The following is a 17671-nucleotide window of genomic DNA, read 5'->3' as shown; positions in this document are numbered from 1 at the left end:
AAAATAAGAAATCAGCTTTCAATACCTCATTGTTTTATCCAAAAGACGACGTGTGAAATTAAACTCATACGCGCCCCTTTTAACACATTTATAGTAAAATAAAAATGTAAATAATGCCAAACCTGAATTAAATCAGCACTTAAAGCGACAGTTCACCTAAAAATGAAAACTGCCTCATTATTTATTCTCCCTTATGCGGTTTTCAACCTTCATTAGTTTATTTCTTGTGTTGAACACAATAGAAGATATTTTGAAGAATGCTTTCAAAACTACTACAAGACAACTAGTGTAGGGAAACACACAAATATTCATTGGGTTATTTTAACACGTTTACAGTAGGAAACATAAAGGTAACACTTTAGTTTACAAACCAATTTCCACTATTAACTAATGGCGTATTAGCTTTTTATTAGTACTTATAAAGTAATTATTAATGCTTATAAAGTATGATCTTAATCATCCCACATCCTTCCCAATACCAGTGGAAACAAGCTACAGCAACCAAACCACTTTTAACAGATTTATAGAAAATTAAACACGTCAAAGATGCCAAATCTGAATGAAATCAGCAGTTGAAGGGGTAGTTCACCCAAAAAATGAAATATGCCTCATTATCTATTCTCCCTCATGCTGTTTTAAACCTTTTCTTTTAAACCTTCAAAACTAAACCAAGCTAGTTTATTGAGTTAAACTCATAATTTATTCTTTATTAATAGCAAGAATTGTACCATAAAATAAAATGACAAAAAAAAGACAAGACACAGTGGAAACAAGCTACAGCAACCAAACCACATGCTGAATCATGATGCAAAAATAAGAAATCAGCTTTCAATACCTCATTGTTTTATCTACTCGCTTGACAAAACTACCAAAAAGACAACTTCTGAAAGGAAACTCACATTGTGTCCCTTTAAACGCGTTCATAGAAGAATAATGCTAAATCTGAATGAAATCAGCAGTTAAAGGAATCGTTCACCCAAAAATAAAAACTGCCTCGTTATCTATTTTCCCTCATGTGGTTTTCAAGGTCACTTTTAACACATTAACAGAAAAATAAAAATGTCTCAGATGCCAAATCTGAATGAAATCAGGGATAGTTCAGCTGAAAATGAAAATCGCCTCATTTATTTTCCCTCATTTGGTTTTAAACCTTCATTAGTTTATTTCTTCTGTTGACCACAATAGAAGATATTAGAAGAATGCTTTCAAAACTACCAAAAGACAATGTGTGAAAGGAAGCTCGTTTATTTTAAACATGTTTATAGAAGAAAAAATAGAGGTAACACTTAAGTTCAGGTATATACCCACTATTTACTATGGGGGTATCACTTGCTTTGATACTAAAATATCAACTGTTTAAAACTACTTATATAATACGATGTTATTCATTCCTGATCTTTCCCAATAACTTAACCTAACTACTACCTACTTTAATAACTAATAATAAGCAACAAATGAGCAGTTTATTGAGCTAAAAGTCATACATAAGGGTTTATTAATACATAGAATTGAAATTAAAATGGGACTCAGTGAAAAACAAGTTACAGTAACCAAACCACATGTTGAATCATGACGCAAAAATAAGAAACCAGCTTTCAATACCTCATTGTTTTAAAACTATTAAAAGACAACGTGTGAAAGGAAACTCACATTGTGTCCCTTTAACACATTTATGGAGAAATAAACATGTCAAAGGTGCCAAATCTGAATTAAATCAGCACTTAAAGGGATAGTTCACCCAAAAATGATAATTGCCTCATTTATTATTCTCATATGGTTTTAAACTTGTTTATTTTAGTTTATTTCAACTGTTGAACACAAAAGAAGATATTTTGAAGAATGCTTTTAATGGTAATTATTTTGTTTAAGCATTATTTGCTCATTATTAAGATATTTGCTGATTATTATTACTATATATAAGTATGATCTTATTCTATTTCCCTAATCCTAAACCCAACTACTCCATTAATGACTAATAATAAGAAGATAAATATGAGTTTATTTAGCTAACAATCCTAGTGAATGGTTTGCTCATAGCGAGAATTGAACCCCTAAAATAAAGTGACAAATCTGAGTGAAATCAGAACTTAATGGGATGGTTCACCCAAAAATGAAAACTGCCTCATTCTCTATTTCCCCCCGTGTGGTTTTAAACCCTTATTAGATTATTTCTTCTGCTGAAAACAAAAGAAGATGTTTTGAAGAATGCTTCCGACTTCAATAATATGGAAATATTAAGTAGGTTTTAAACGGGTGAGCAAATGACTGAAGAATTTTCATTTTTGGGTGAACTATCCCTTTAAAGTAGGCTGAAATGGGATAATTAGGTAAACTAGATAAGATAACAGTGGTTTCTTCTTGTTAAATGATGGCAGAATATTCATTTTTGGGTGAATTATCCCTTTAATGTGCCATGTAAAGGCTTAAATGGGTCAATTAGGTTAACTAGACAAGTTAACAGTGGTTAAATGATGGCAGAATATTCATTTTTGGATGAACTATCTCTTTAACATTGCAATTTAAAGGCTGTAATAGGTACAAGTTGCACAACAGTGGTTTGTTTGAGCAAATGATGGCAGAATTTTTATTGTTTGTGTGAACTATCCCTTTAATATACAATGCAAAGGCTTAAATTGGTTATTTAGATATAAGTTTAACAACAATGGCTTTGTTTTGAGTAAATAATGGCAGAATATTCATTTTTGAGTGAACTATCTCTTTAATATACAATGCAAAGGCTTAAATTAGTTAATTAGGTACAAGTATAACAACTGTGTTTTGTTCTGAGTAAATGATGGCAGAATAAATTTTTGGATGAACTATCCCTAACCAACACCACGCACACATGAGTCTCTCTGCGCTCCACCACATGAATGTCCTACATATACCCCATCAGCACCAGCAGGTGGCGCAGCTCCACACAAAATACTGAACGCTCAACACTCACTTGCACTCTCTGTCTTCCAGGTCAAAGTGTGGGTTGAAGTTGATCAAAATCCTCTGGTTGGGTCCTGGAGCTGTAATCACCCATATGCATTTCTGAGACGAGTGGTAAGAGACAGGATAGCCGGGCGAGGTGAGGTAATTCGCACTAGTGATCCTGATATTGTCCCCACATTTGTCTGAAACAACAGAAAGGCCACAATATCACGCATGCTGAAATACAATACCAACATGTTGCTTTTTGGATGCTTTACGAGGTGTATTTTCCTTATAATGCAGTATTACAATGAAACTGAGAAAGATTAAATCAGTCTCACTACTGCACATGATTATATCTGTTTATCAACCAATAATTCATACTTAAAGTTAGGACCTACAATAATAGAAGCATCTTCTTTAACACACTGAACACTGTATTTTGTTCTAGTATCTCTTTCCCACATTGCATGTTCAACATCACATTGCCTGAATGGTTTATTTTGTAACACCTCATACAATAGCACTATTGTGGTTTGACATAAGAATGACTGTGCCGGCTTCTCTCCAAATATTCGCTAAGAGAGATACAATCTCCTCTAGTCATTTCTGACCCATTTCTGAGCACTAAATAAAGGCTTGATATTTGCGCCTAGATTTAATGTCATTATGTGGGAGGGAAGCGTGACCTTTGTCTCTTACATATTTCATTTATTTGGTCCCTTCCACAGTGGATCAACACTGAATTTCCTCATATCCATCAACAACAAACAAACGTACAGAGTAAGCGCATGGCTCGAGGTCTGATGGAGATGTTTACACACACAAACACTTTGTCAGAATAAACATGAACATATTCAATGTAAATTTGTGAACAAATGATGCAAGCAATAAAAACAGATCAAGATATTTGAGTTTCTAGGTTAAGAATACATAAAGGATAACTAACTGATTCAGATGTATGACATTAGGCAAAGTGTAACATGTTAAAACAGGAATTATAAATGTATTAGATGTATATTATTTAGTGAGTAATCCTTAGAGGTTTTTAATCGGTGGTTAATTTATATATATAACAACTTTTTAAAGCTCAAATTGGGTATATTTAATCATTCATTTTGTTCAATAACGTAGTGCAAAACACGCATGACTTATTCCATGTGCTTAAAGTGGTTTGGTGACTATCTATTGTCCAAAATTGTCAACAAATGATACAAGCAAGAACAACAACAACAAAAAAAAACATGTCAAGATATTTGAGTTTCTAGGTTAAGAGTACATAAATGATCCAGATGTATTACTTTAGGTAAAGTGTAACATTATTTCAACAGGAATAAATGTATATATACTTTAATGAATAATCCTTAGATGTTTTTAACAGGAGGTTAATAATCCAAAAAGTGAATTAATATCTATAACAACTTTTAAAGCCCAAATGTGGTATATTTAATCATTCATTTAATTTAATAATGTAGTGCAAAACATGCATGACTTATTCCACGTGCTTAAAGTGATTTGGCGACTATCTTGTGTCCAAATCTACATTAAAGTGACCCGAGAAAAAGTCAGTAGAAACTCTTCAGGACTTTTTAGTCTGGACAGGCATGATAAAGATACAGACTTTATCTGATTTAGCAATGCAGGCGCACAAATCAGATACAGGAACAGAAAAATAAGAGGAAAAATGCAGGACTTCATATATAAAAACATCTAAAATAGCCTAGTCAATAATAGCATAACTTTACTAAAGTTAACAATGTTATTACATCTACATTCACAACTAATTAAAAATGTATTATTGCAGCATTATTATGATTCTCTGGAATATTTTGTGTTTTAATGTGGCTTTTTTTCCTTAAGATTATGGTCAAAAACATTAAACTTCAGAGAAACAGAAAACTTTAGGTAGCACTTTATAATATAAATATACATATCTATCTATCTATCTATCTATCTATCTATCTATCTATCTATCTATCTATCTATCTATCTATCTATCTATCTATCTATTTTTTTTATAAATTACTAATTTAAACATATTATAACATTAAACTACTGAGTAGCAGATCTGTATTACAAATAAAGAGGTTATACTGTAGCCTATACTTTAAAATACGAGTGTCTAACATTTTAAATATCAAATCGCATGCACACTATGGGCTCATTTCATAATTTCAGACCCATAATGTAATAAAACAAGTCAAATGAATGATATAAAACATAATAATAACTATTTCTTAAATCTTAACTATCTTAATTAAATATATATGCATCATACGATAATGTTTGGGCACAATCAGAGCGCGAGTTTTGTTGTACGGCGAAACAAATAAGAGCTGGATCTCAGCGCGGTTTTGTGAAACGGTCTTGTCTGGTCATCCAGTGCCAGAAAGCGGCGGCAGGTGAGAGCAGGTGACCAGCCCGAAGTCGCAACCCCTCATTTAAAGGCTTTCCCCTCATCTAATCCCAAGAAAAAGTCATTATAGACAGCCGTCAGTTTCAGCCGACACTCACCATTTTTGAAAGCACTGACGATGAGAAAGATTCCCGAAAAGAGGATCAACACTAATCCACAATGCATCCTCGAATCCTAGAGTTCGGAGTGCGGAAAAAATAACAAAAATTGTGCAAAAAATGAAGAACAAGAGACAATCCTCAGATGGTCGTGTTGGGGTAATTCCTCTCGCGTGTAAGGAAGGAAACCGAAAGAGCGCGCAAAAAGGGTCTGAGAGCTGTAGAAATGTGCGGTTTTGTGCGTCTTCAGGTCGCTCGCATCCTGCCATTCAGCTCTGGTTTCCTCTGCGCTCTCCCAGACCCGATCCTCTCTCCTTTGCCATTTCCTTCACCCTGTTAAAGAATGACAGAAAAGGGAAAAAATGGTTGCAGTTCCGCGAAATAGACGAGTAATCCTGTGCGCAAAGCAAAGAGAGATCGCTAGACTTTGGCTAAAAAAAAGTGAGGCTTGGATAGGAGATTCAGCCTCCGCGTAGTAACCCGGCGTTCTGCTTAGTCTCAAAATCGGAGTGAGGAACACAAACATCTGGCGATTGGCTTTGCCATAACAGCGTCTTAAACAAGGGATACACCCCCTAAATTACGCTTCTCTTCTTCCTAGAGTTTGTTGCTCTGCCGTGTGCCAGACGCGCAGGGGATTCTCATTGGTTTGATTACACATATGCAAAAGCCCGACCTATATGGAGCCCAGCCTCCCGTATAAAAGAGCACAGAGACCCCGAGCTCTCCGCGAGACACCGTCCAACCCTCGCGCGCACTGGAAGCGCTCTTTATGTTGAGATTGCGGTGCAACAATGGACGTTTAATACACGCAACAACTACTAGTTTGCAACAACTACTAGATCAGCTATCTAGATTGAAGCATGTGCACCTTTATGTTCTGAATTGTATCTACATTATTTCCCAATGCATTTTCACGCAAACGCATGCACATATTTCGTATTATTACCGCATGTTTTACTCCCGAACTTCATTTAACATGATGCAGATAATGCGAAACATGGAAATATGCCAGGCATTCTGCATTATAAAGACCTTTCACACTGAAATCTGTTGCAATCTTGTCTGCTTACCACTGCAGTTTATGCACAAATACAAATTACAGCATTGCGCGGTGAGACTCTACATAAGTTGATCGTACATCGATTTTTCTTCATGCTAAACTGATTATGCCTGTCACTTCAACCGAGTCCTTTCTGCTCAGACAAACAATCAGCACTTGCCTACAAGCTGTCACCCCCGTTAACATCCAGCAGTAATACAGTACGATCCGCTGACCGCCGTTATCTCCAGTCAAATCCATAAACATCAGCGTCTCCGAATAACACTCAGCGTTCAGCAACTCTCATTGTATCCGTCATTTACGCGATACCAAGCGGTCAGCGCGAGGAAACAAACACAGGGTCCTGCAGTACAGAGTCAGCCTGAGATTTTGCTGTAATGACCGCGCACTCGCTCATGCAGTGGATATTCAAGCACCGGAGAAAAGGCGGACAGCGGGCTTCATTCATCAGGAATCCGGGAGAAGTTGCGATCTCCGCGGGCTCCATGCTCCGTATCACGCCCTGTTCCGCGAGGCTGCCCCGGCCAAAAAATACCGCCTACAGCACACTCTATCCTCTCTCCACAAAAAAACCAAAGCATGCAGATTAATATAAAACAGTCAGGAGTTAAAATCATAACTCACACTATTAAAATGCTGGGTTGTTGTTATCCAATGAGGTCAAATCAAGCCAACATTGGATTAAAGAAGATGTCATTTAAATGTAATAGATTATTTTTGGTTACACTATAATAAAGTTGAATTATTTAGTGATAGTTTATGTATTTGCTAACATGAACAAACAATAAACAATACATTAAAATAATAAACAAACATAGTTAAGGTGCATTAACTAATATTAACAATCATGCATTTGTATTTTAATATAATGCAGTAGCAAATGTTGAACTAGATCAATAAATACTGTATAAATGTTGTTTATTATTAGTTCATGTTAGTAAATACATTAGCTAATGAAAACCTTATTGACCAATTTTTACAAAAATAATAACCCAATGCTATCCATATCTGACCCAATGCTGTCTGTATTTGATCCAACGTTGCATTATGACGACTCAGATTATTTTTATTTGAGTGCTCCTACGTATTTTGGTAACACTTTATAGGTTACAATCCATTAACTAGCTTAATAATCTACTAATTAGCTGTTTATTAAGGTAGAAGATGGGTTACTTTTTTGGTATGGATAATGCATGCAGAACTAATAGTAAACAGTTAATATATTAATAATAGGCAAGTAATAAGCCAGAGTTAATAGCATGAATTGTGACCTGTATTTTGTTATGCGTGTATATTCACACTGTAAACGGTGGGTTCAGCAAAAGTTATTGCCTTTAATCAAAGGACAATCAAATATAGCAGTCATTATTATTAAAGATGCTTTCATTCTGAGAGCGCATGATGGAAGATCCGCCCTGCTAATGATTTTATGCTGGCTTATAAATGATCAGTCACTGAAGGTTATAGCACTGTCTCCTATTTGTTTCTTAAACGTGGATTTAGTGCATGTATAGGCATTGGGACACCTTCAAAGACAAAGTTATGAATCATAATAAATGTCAACTATAGAATGGATATTACTAGAAAACAGAAGTTTACATGTGATTGCTAATATGCACTTTTAATAGCCTTTATTATTAATAGTATTATTATTATTGTTAGTCCTCCATGTCTTCTACTTGCACTTTGCCATGTATTGTGGTCATTTTGTCAATCTTTAACCTCTAGATGATTATCAAATGGACTTGTGTGAGGACTTATTTGATGGAGCTGGAACATTAATAAAAAAAACTTAATTATGATGTAAACTGAAATGAAGTTGGCCAAGTCATACTACTGTAAAAAACATACTGGCTTTGAAACAATTCCTTCATTTTGTCCCAACACAAATCAATTAAATTATTTTCAATTATTATATTACATTACTTTACATTACATTACATTATATTATGTTACATTATTTTATATTATATTTTATTATATTATATTATATTTTTTTATATTATATTATTTTATATTTTATTATATTATATTATATTATATTTTTTTATATTATATTATTTTATATTTTATTATATTATATTATTTTATATTTTATTATATTATATTATATTATATTTTTTTATATTATATTATTTTATATTTTATTATATTATATTATTTTATATTTTATTATATTATATTATTTTATATTTTATTATATTATATTATTTTATATTTTATTATATTATATTATTTTATATTTTATTATATTATATTATTTTATATTATATTATTTTATATTTTATTATATTATATTATATTATGTTACATTATATTATATTATATTATACTATATTTTTTTATATTATATTATTTTATATTTTATTATATTATATTATATTATATTTTTTTATATTATATTATTTTATATTTTATTATATTATATTATTTTATATTTTATTATATTATATTATTTTATATTTTATTATATTATATTATTTTATATTATATTATTTTATATTATATTATATTATATTATATTATGTTACATTATATTATATTATATTATACTATATTTTTTTATATTATATTATTTTATATTTTATTATATTATATTATTTTATATTATATTATATTATTTTATATTATAATATATTATATTATATTATATTATATTAAATTATATTATATTGTATTATATTATATTATATTATATTATATTACTTTATATTATATTATTTTATATTATATTATATTATATTATATTATATTATATTATATTATGTTACATTATATTATATTATATTATATTATTTTATATTATATTATATTATATTATATTATATTATTTTATATTATATTATTTTATATTTTATTATATTATATTATTTTATATTATATTATATTATATTATATTATATTATATTATATTATATTATATTATTTTATATTATATTATTTTATATTTTATTATATTATATTATTTTATATTATATTATATATTATTTTATATTATAATATATTATATTATATTATATTATATTATATTGTATTATATTTTATTATATTATATTATATTATATTATATTATATTATATTATATTATATTATATTTATATTATATTATATTATATTAAATTATATTATATTATATTACAGCATATTATATTATATTACATTATATTATATTATATTATATTATATTATATTAATGATTAAGTTGTTTTTACAAATGTAAGTGATTGAACATAAAACATTTAAGTTGCCCCCCATAAAGTCAAGAATTGTGTTGATTCAGCTCATTATAAATAAGTAGACTGAACTAGCAGCACAAATCTGTTTTATCTTTATATAATGATAGAAAATGTTTAAACGATGACAAATTAGGGGTTAAAATGTACTTATACTGACAAAGTACACTGTAAAAAAATTATTTGCTCAATTAGTCATGACAACATATGTTTTAATTTCATTGTAACTTATTAAACTAAGTTAATCAAGTACTAAAGTAATTTTACGCAAGCTTTTTAAAATCAGTTTAGCATAATATAAGTTCAATGAACTCATAAGGTTAATTAGATTTAGCTTAAGAGTTTAAGGCAATCAGTATTTTTTACAGTGTAATAATAACAACATCTAAATTATTTCTAATTACTATTTAAACGATCAAAGTATAATCATAATTATGAGCTACTATATATGTGATTATGATATGAAGCTTCAAATTAGCTACTAACATCTCCCTCCAAAGCAGAACTGTGGTGATTTATGCTTTATTTTGCATCAGTGTAATCATTTGTACAGAGTATATTCATTAAACAGCGCACTGCCAGATGACACTATTCACCAGTGTTCTCACGTCTTTAAACCACAAACTTTCAGTGACAGACAAGTCCATCAAACTTCTCTATTCCGAGTCTATTAAATTCTGCATGAAAATGCACCCAGTGTTAATTCATTGAATCGGATTTGATATTTTCCACTAGGTAAGCCTATAAGCTCAATGAGAAGTTTCCAAACGCTGGGAGACAAATGTAAAATCTCATGAAATATGTGCTGCTTTGCTGGCCGAATTCCTCTCACTGCAGGGTTGCGTTTTCATTTCAGACTTCTGAGATAAGTTACAGCCACATAACACACACAAAAGTGGGCTTCGTGACTCCGATGGTTCGCGTAGGGGAACTGCGGTGCTGGATGGAAGCGCAAGCTGCTCAGTGCGCACTTTCTCCCGGTGTGCCGCTCCGCTCACACCGCTAGGGAACCAGGGAAGGGCTAGGGAAGGGCTGAGCTCATGAATATTAATCAGGCCACGCTGACGTTGCTTGGTAACCCCTGTGAAGCGTCCAGTCACGACGAATTAATATTCATAAGTCAAGACCTTCAACATGGCGGGAAACATTTTATTAACAAACAAATATTTGCAGCCTTCTTTTTCACATTTTATGAATTGATATTGATGTATTTATTAAATCTCTTAGACTGGTTCATAGCAAGTAAAGTGAGAGAATCTAAGTATACTATGATAATTATTTTGGAAATATCACTGATCCATGAGTCTTTCCTCTGTAATTGATTTATTGATTGATTGATTGACTGATTGATTTATCTATATATTTTATTCTCTACTGTTTTAGATGTATTTATTTCATCAGTATTATCAGTGTATTTATATTAACTTGCTCTGTTAAGTTATTACTAATGTTTTATTTAATAAAGGTTCGATTTTTGTATGTTTGTTATTGAAGCATCAAAAAATTGTAATAATTAAAAATATATTCACAAGTCAAAACCTTCAACATAACAAGGTGAAAAGGCAATAAGGCAACACTAGCCTTCTTTATACTGCATACTGAGAAGTGCACATGATATAGACCATCAGGCTTTGGCAAATCATAATTATGACCCTCTTAATTATGTTATTAATGTTATAGGCCTATTATGACAAAGTGTTTGAATTATGAGACAAGAATGTGATATAGTAAACATGACTTAATAGCTCTATGTGAATGTTTTAAATTATATAAATAAATGATCAAATTATGAGAGAAATAAATTGTCATGACAAAGCCTCGATTCTGAAATCTAAAGTTGTAATATTGAACAAAGGAAATCAAAGTAATGTCAAATAATGACAGAATACGTATATAAATCTCATGTATAAAAATACAACAAAATCTAAATTATACAAGAGATAAAACAATTATTAAATAAAAAAGTGAAATTATGACAAAATGTTTGAATTGAAATAAAAACCAAGATCATGACTAAACAATAAATCATAATTATGATATACTAAGATATAATATGGCACAAAGTAAATAATAATACAAATAATAATGAACAACCATCAATTAAAATGGACAAAAAGTCAAAAATATGAGTTAAAATTCAAAATAAAATTGTACAATTATTATTCAAGTTGAAATGATTAGATATTGAGCCATAATAATGATACAAAAGGTCTCACTTCTGGCATACCAAGTTATAATTATAATAATAATAATAATATATGATTCTAAATAATGAACTTACTATGAGTAATAATATTTACTATTTTTAAATGTCATCAATATAACTAAATATTTGTCATAATAATTTAAGGGTTTTTAAAATAAAGGGTTTTGTTGTCTGGAATATACATTAAATCCACTCAAGAAAATAATATCTATATACATATTTAGAGTTATAAATTTAACTAAATATCTATTTAAATCACAGTTTAATTGTGGGGCAGTGTGGTGGTGCAGTGGTTAGCACTGTCACCTTACAGCAAGAAGGTTGCTGGTTCGAGCCTCGGCTGGGTCAGTTGACATTCCTGTGTGGAGTTTGCATGATCTCCCCGTGTTGGTGTGGGTTTCCTCTGGGTGCTCCGGTTTCCCCCACAGTCCAAACACATGCGCTATAGGGGAATTGGGTAAGCTAAATTGTCCGTAGTGTAAGTGTGTAAATAAGAGTGTATGGGTGTTTCCCAATGATGGGTTGCAGCTGGAAGGGCATCCGCTGCGTAAAACATATACTGGATAAGTTGGTGGTTCATTATGCTGTGGCGACCCTAGATTAATAAAGGGACTAAGCTGAAAAGAAAATGAAATGAATTGAATTTTAGCGCTCATGTGGCCACATTCGTCCAGTTCACTGACCTATTGTTACTTATGAAAAAAGGAAGTGTAAATGCATTACTCTGCATGTGCTAATCAGCCAACACAGAAGGAAACGTTGACTTTACAAACATTTTGATCACATCAGGCTCATTTTGACAATCAGTGAGTGTGTATTCTTCAACTCAAACCCAAAATGAAGAACAAACAAACTATTTTTATCAAAATTTCAATCAAACTATCAGTGACATGTTGTTGTTGCTAAAAGTGTTTTTAATCCTGCATTTTCCATCATTGACCAGCAAGATTCATGTTTCTTGCACAACACATTTCACAATAGATTTAGCATTTAAATTGGTTTAACAGAAGTGATTATCAATGCCTCCATTAAACACGCCACAGGCAATAGTGTGTATCAGTTAAAGCTGTAATGTAGGTTTGTGCACGTGTTAAATGTTTTACCAATTACCTAAGGCTGGCAAAGGTGTGAATTAATACACATATCGATTAATATTAAGAGCAAAATCACACTGAAGAACATTTTATGGTGATTTACTGTATTTCATTCATGCTTTTTGTCATACACCAATATTTTCAAGTACCAACATCTACACAATATAACTTTGTAACACCAACAACAAAAAAACAACGATGTGTTGAGCACAAGCATACAGTGATGTAAATTAATGCTCATATATATATATAGACTAAACATCACAGTCACACACATAAAATTAAAGCAAATCCTCATTTATCAAAATTAGATGTGAAAACTCTCAGGGTACGGGAATTTAAGAGAATAAAAGTAAGCAGAGTAATGTCAACAAGAAAGCAAGTGTTGCTAGAAGAGATACAGCTGTGGCCAGAAGTTAATGAGAATTATTTACACTTTTTATTAATATATATATATATATATATATATATATATATATATATATATATATATATATATATATATATATATATATATATATATATATATTTTTTTTTTTTTTAACTGTAGCTTATTTACCATTCTTTACCGTCTAAATTTGTACAGTGCACAGTGTGTCTGAATGAAGATAAAATAAAGTCCATTTTCTGATAAGATTTTGGGAAAGCACTTATCTAATGCTAAAATATGGATGCGAGTATCCACAGCTGTATCCCTTCTAGACTTTATGCCAAAAAAGCAGAAAAAGTGAAGGGAATTCTGGGAAAATTAATTTACGGTTATTCACCATGTATATATATATATATATATATTATATTTTTCATATAGTCTTTTCAGTTTTTTTTTTACTGTAGCATATTTACAGTTCTTTATCATTGCCATTTTTAATATAGTCTATTTTCTGATAAGATTTGGGAAAGCACTTCAATTTAAGGACTGCACACTTATCTAATGACATGTTTCTTAAACAAAGGCACCTCATCAGTTTACCACCAATCACTATTAGCAATGCATGGCACTTATGCGGACGCTCCAGAAGGAGAATGAGTGAGGAAGCCTTTCTATAAGATTGTATTTGACTCAAGTCTATTCTCCAGGGGGTAATAAAGGCTCTGCAACAATAAGATCAAGTCATTTCAGAGACTCCGCGGCTGCCGTATCTAAAACGCTGGCGGTTCCGCACAACAATAGAGAGTCCATTTAACAAATTTGCTCTTTCCCATCCCGAGTTATCTTTCATACATTCCTGAGGAATAATTAGCACAGAACAAAAGCACACATTCCTTCTGTCTGAGTGCATTTGGGTTCGCTTAATGCATCTTTTCTTTCATTTCACAAGAGACCACTCAAAAGGACAAAAATAGGCATTGGTCTGACTTAAGATGACTAAACTGTAAAAACACTATTGCCTTAAATGTTTTAGTTGAATCAAATAACTTTACTCGTCATCTCAACTTACATCGGTCATGCATTCATTCATTTTCCTTCGGCTTAGTCACTGAGTTATCAGGGGTCGCCACAGTGGAATGAACCACAGATTATTCCAGTATATGTTTTACACAGCGGATACCCTTCCAACTGCAACCCTGTACTGGGAAACACCCATACACTCTCACAATCACACACACACACACACACATTTACACTAGGTCTAATTTAGTTCACCAATTCCCCTATAGCGCATGTGTTTGGACTGTGGGGGAAACCGGAGCACCCAGAGGACACCAACAGCAACAAAGGGAGAACATGTCCTTACATCAGTCAAACAGACTAAAAATATTAAGTTTAACGTTGTATAGCTTTAAAAAAAAATTAGCAACATAAATGTATTTGTTATCTTGACTTTTTGTCATGATCTTTTTTACAGTGTACATTAAAATCATAATTGGTCAAACTACTTATTTAAAATGAGCTGAAACAGCACAATTCCTGAGATTTGTTTGGGACTACTTAATTGTTTCATGTTCAATCCACTTAAATTGATCAAAACCAGGTAACTTAACAGGTTTGTGTTGGGACAACATAAATGAATTGTTTAGAAACTCACTTTTTTAGTGTATAGTTTTGCATTTTTTAATTTGCTGTTAGTTTTAATACTATTATTTGTAATTCAGTTTAGCTTATTTCCTTTCATAATTGTTTTTTGAAATTTTTAGTTTAGTTAGCTTTTTAGTTTTTACAAACTTAAGTTGACTGGACATAAAACAATTAAGTTGTCCCACAAAAATGAACTGTGTTGTTTCAACTCATTTTAAATGAGTAGTTTGAACAAACAGCAAACATTTTTTAGTGTAGTTTTGCATTTTACTCACTGTTTTAAATAAATATTTACTAGTTTTTGTTTACTAAATACCTCGTATTATTCATTCATTTTCCTTTGGCTTAGTGTCTTATTTATCAGAGGTCACCACAGTGGAATGAATCGCCAACTTTTCCAGCATATGTTTTATGCAGAGGATGCCTTTCCAGCCGCAACCTAGCACTGAGAAACACCCATACACTCTCACATTCACACACACTCGTACACTACAGCCAATTTAGTTAATCAATTCCCCTATAGCACGTGTGTTTGGACTGTGGGGGAAACCGGAGCACCCAGAGGAAACCCACACCAACACGGGGAGAACATGCAAACTCCACACAGAAATGACAACTGATCCAGCCTGGACTCGAACCAGCGACCTTCTTGCTTTGAGGCCAGTGCTAAACATTAAGCCACTATGCCGCCCCTAACCTTGTATTAATTTAGCATTTTACGCATAAGTGCGGTGATTTGTTTTGGAAAAATTGGCATTGCAATAAAACGGCCACACAATTTGAATCGTTGTCAATTTTCTTAATAAGTGGTGATAATTTTAGCCTCTAAATGAGAGGGTGTGCCGATCCCCATATCTGCCAATGCCGAAGCCACATCAAATACCGGGTTTGTTTGTTTTTGAGGTTTTGGACCGCCATTGCTAATGAAATAGCATTTACCGCATGAAGTCTCTAATGTTCACTTCCATCTGGGCTGAAACGGCACCATAAAAGCTAATATAAGTGACTGGCAGACAGCACTGGCATCATCTGACATGCAGGATGTTTGACCTCGGAGTATTCGGAAATGTTCAGATTTTCTCCTAATCTTTCAGAAATGTTTTATTTAAGACACCACAGTTGGTGCGCTATTGCAATAAAACGGTTGAACTGGTAAACATAATAAACGCTACTCTAAATACACCATTTGAAGTAGATCCCAAAAATGATTCATTAGAAGTTTATAGTAGACGCTATGTTTTTATAATAAAAGCAGTGGCTGATGATATCATGCTATTTTCATAATAAATGCTTTTTTTAATTGTCTGCACATGTTGCTCAATGTATTTGTGCTCTTACACATTCACAATATTAATCTACACTACCTTACAAAAGTACTCTGGTCTCTACAGCTTCTCCACTGTTTAGTTGTTGTATTTGAGACGTAATTTGTCAGGATTTTGTCCTCAAACTGCTCCTGTGTGTAGGAATAGTTCCTTACACATCCAATTTAAAGCCTTGAGTTGGGTTTTGATGTGATTTTGGACTGTTGTAGCTGAAATAACTCATTAAACCAAATAAATCAGTCAGTGTAGTGATATGGAGCTCAAAACCTGCTGGAACTGACAATAACAGCGCACCTCAGAATTCTCATCAGCCAATCAGAATCAAGCATTCAACAGCTCTGTAGTATGAAGTTACTCTGCAAATAAAACCATTTAGAAACAGCCAGAAATCACTGCGCTGTCTCCAGAAAGCAGAAAAAGACTGTTTTGCACTACTTGACTCTAATTACATTTTTGTCAGAGGTTTGTTTATGTGCGCGCGTCTGTGTGATCCGAGTTCGGCAAACATCCCCCAAACTCATTTAATATCACAAACTTCCAAGAGCTATTTTAAGGGCTTCATCAGAGCTATCAGTAAAATCCACACAGAGGCTGGTGTTTCCTTTCATCCGCTCAGCTTTTTGCTCTTAGCGTAGATGCGAAGTCTACCGAGAATCCCTTGATTAGAAAAGAGAAGAGAGAGATCGAGAAAAAAAAAAAACTTCCAGAGTCTATTGATCCACTGGGACCCCAGCAGATCAAGACGGAGAGCGGCGCTCACAAAATCAGGGCATCCGGAGAGAGAAACACAGCTGAAATGAAGGGAGCGCGAGTGTGCTTTGTTTTACATCACCATTACCGTGGTATTGCAGTAACGAGGCGACTGCTATGAATCTCACAGTTGATGCACGTTTCACTGCAGTTGAAATACTGGGCTCTATTTTAATAGTGTAAGCACACGGTCTAAAGCGCACGCTGTAGATGTACTTAGGGTGTGTCCGACTACACTTTTACTATTTTAAAAACAGGAAAAACGCTCTACGTACCAGGCGCATGAGATATAAGTGTGTTTGGACATAATGTGCATTAAACCACTCGGAGTTTCACCTCTCATTACCTTTAAGAGGAGTTACATTCGTGCCATGGTGGAGTCGCTATTTACATGGCGGACTTCATAAGCAGAAAAACTGAACGCTTCACTAGTGAGGAAACAGATCAAAGCCTGAGCTGAAGGAGATGGTAGCTATTTTTTTATTATGTAGATAATACTAATGTTTTACATCAGAACTCTGCTGCACCTTGATGCCAAAACAACAATAAA

The 17671-nt window shown here is 32.4% G+C and overlaps 1 protein-coding gene across 2 annotated transcripts in view; it reads right to left on the bottom strand.

Annotated features, from left to right (window-relative positions):
• The window catches only part of nrp1a (neuropilin 1a), a 142608-nt gene extending 136564 nt beyond the window's left edge, over positions 1-6044 (bottom strand). The window contains exons 1-2 of one of the 2 annotated variants that reach the window (XM_056450351.1): positions 5434-6044; positions 2948-3122 (exon numbers count right to left, since the gene is read on the bottom strand). In XM_056450351.1, the coding sequence (XP_056306326.1) occupies positions 2948-3122; positions 5434-5500 (242 nt within the window). In that variant the 5' untranslated portion in view covers positions 5501-6044. The remainder of the gene's footprint in view (positions 1-2947; positions 3123-5433) is intronic. The other variant, XM_056450352.1, reaches the window with a different exon arrangement.
• Positions 6045-17671: the final 11627 nt, after the last annotated feature.

The sequence above is a fragment of the Danio aesculapii genome, chromosome 24 (genome assembly GCF_903798145.1).
Source record: "Danio aesculapii chromosome 24, fDanAes4.1, whole genome shotgun sequence".
NCBI classification, from domain to species: Eukaryota; Metazoa; Chordata; class Actinopteri; order Cypriniformes; family Danionidae; genus Danio; species Danio aesculapii.
The sequence above is the reverse complement of the archived record's forward strand: the minus strand, read 5'-3'. Positions and strand labels throughout refer to the sequence as shown.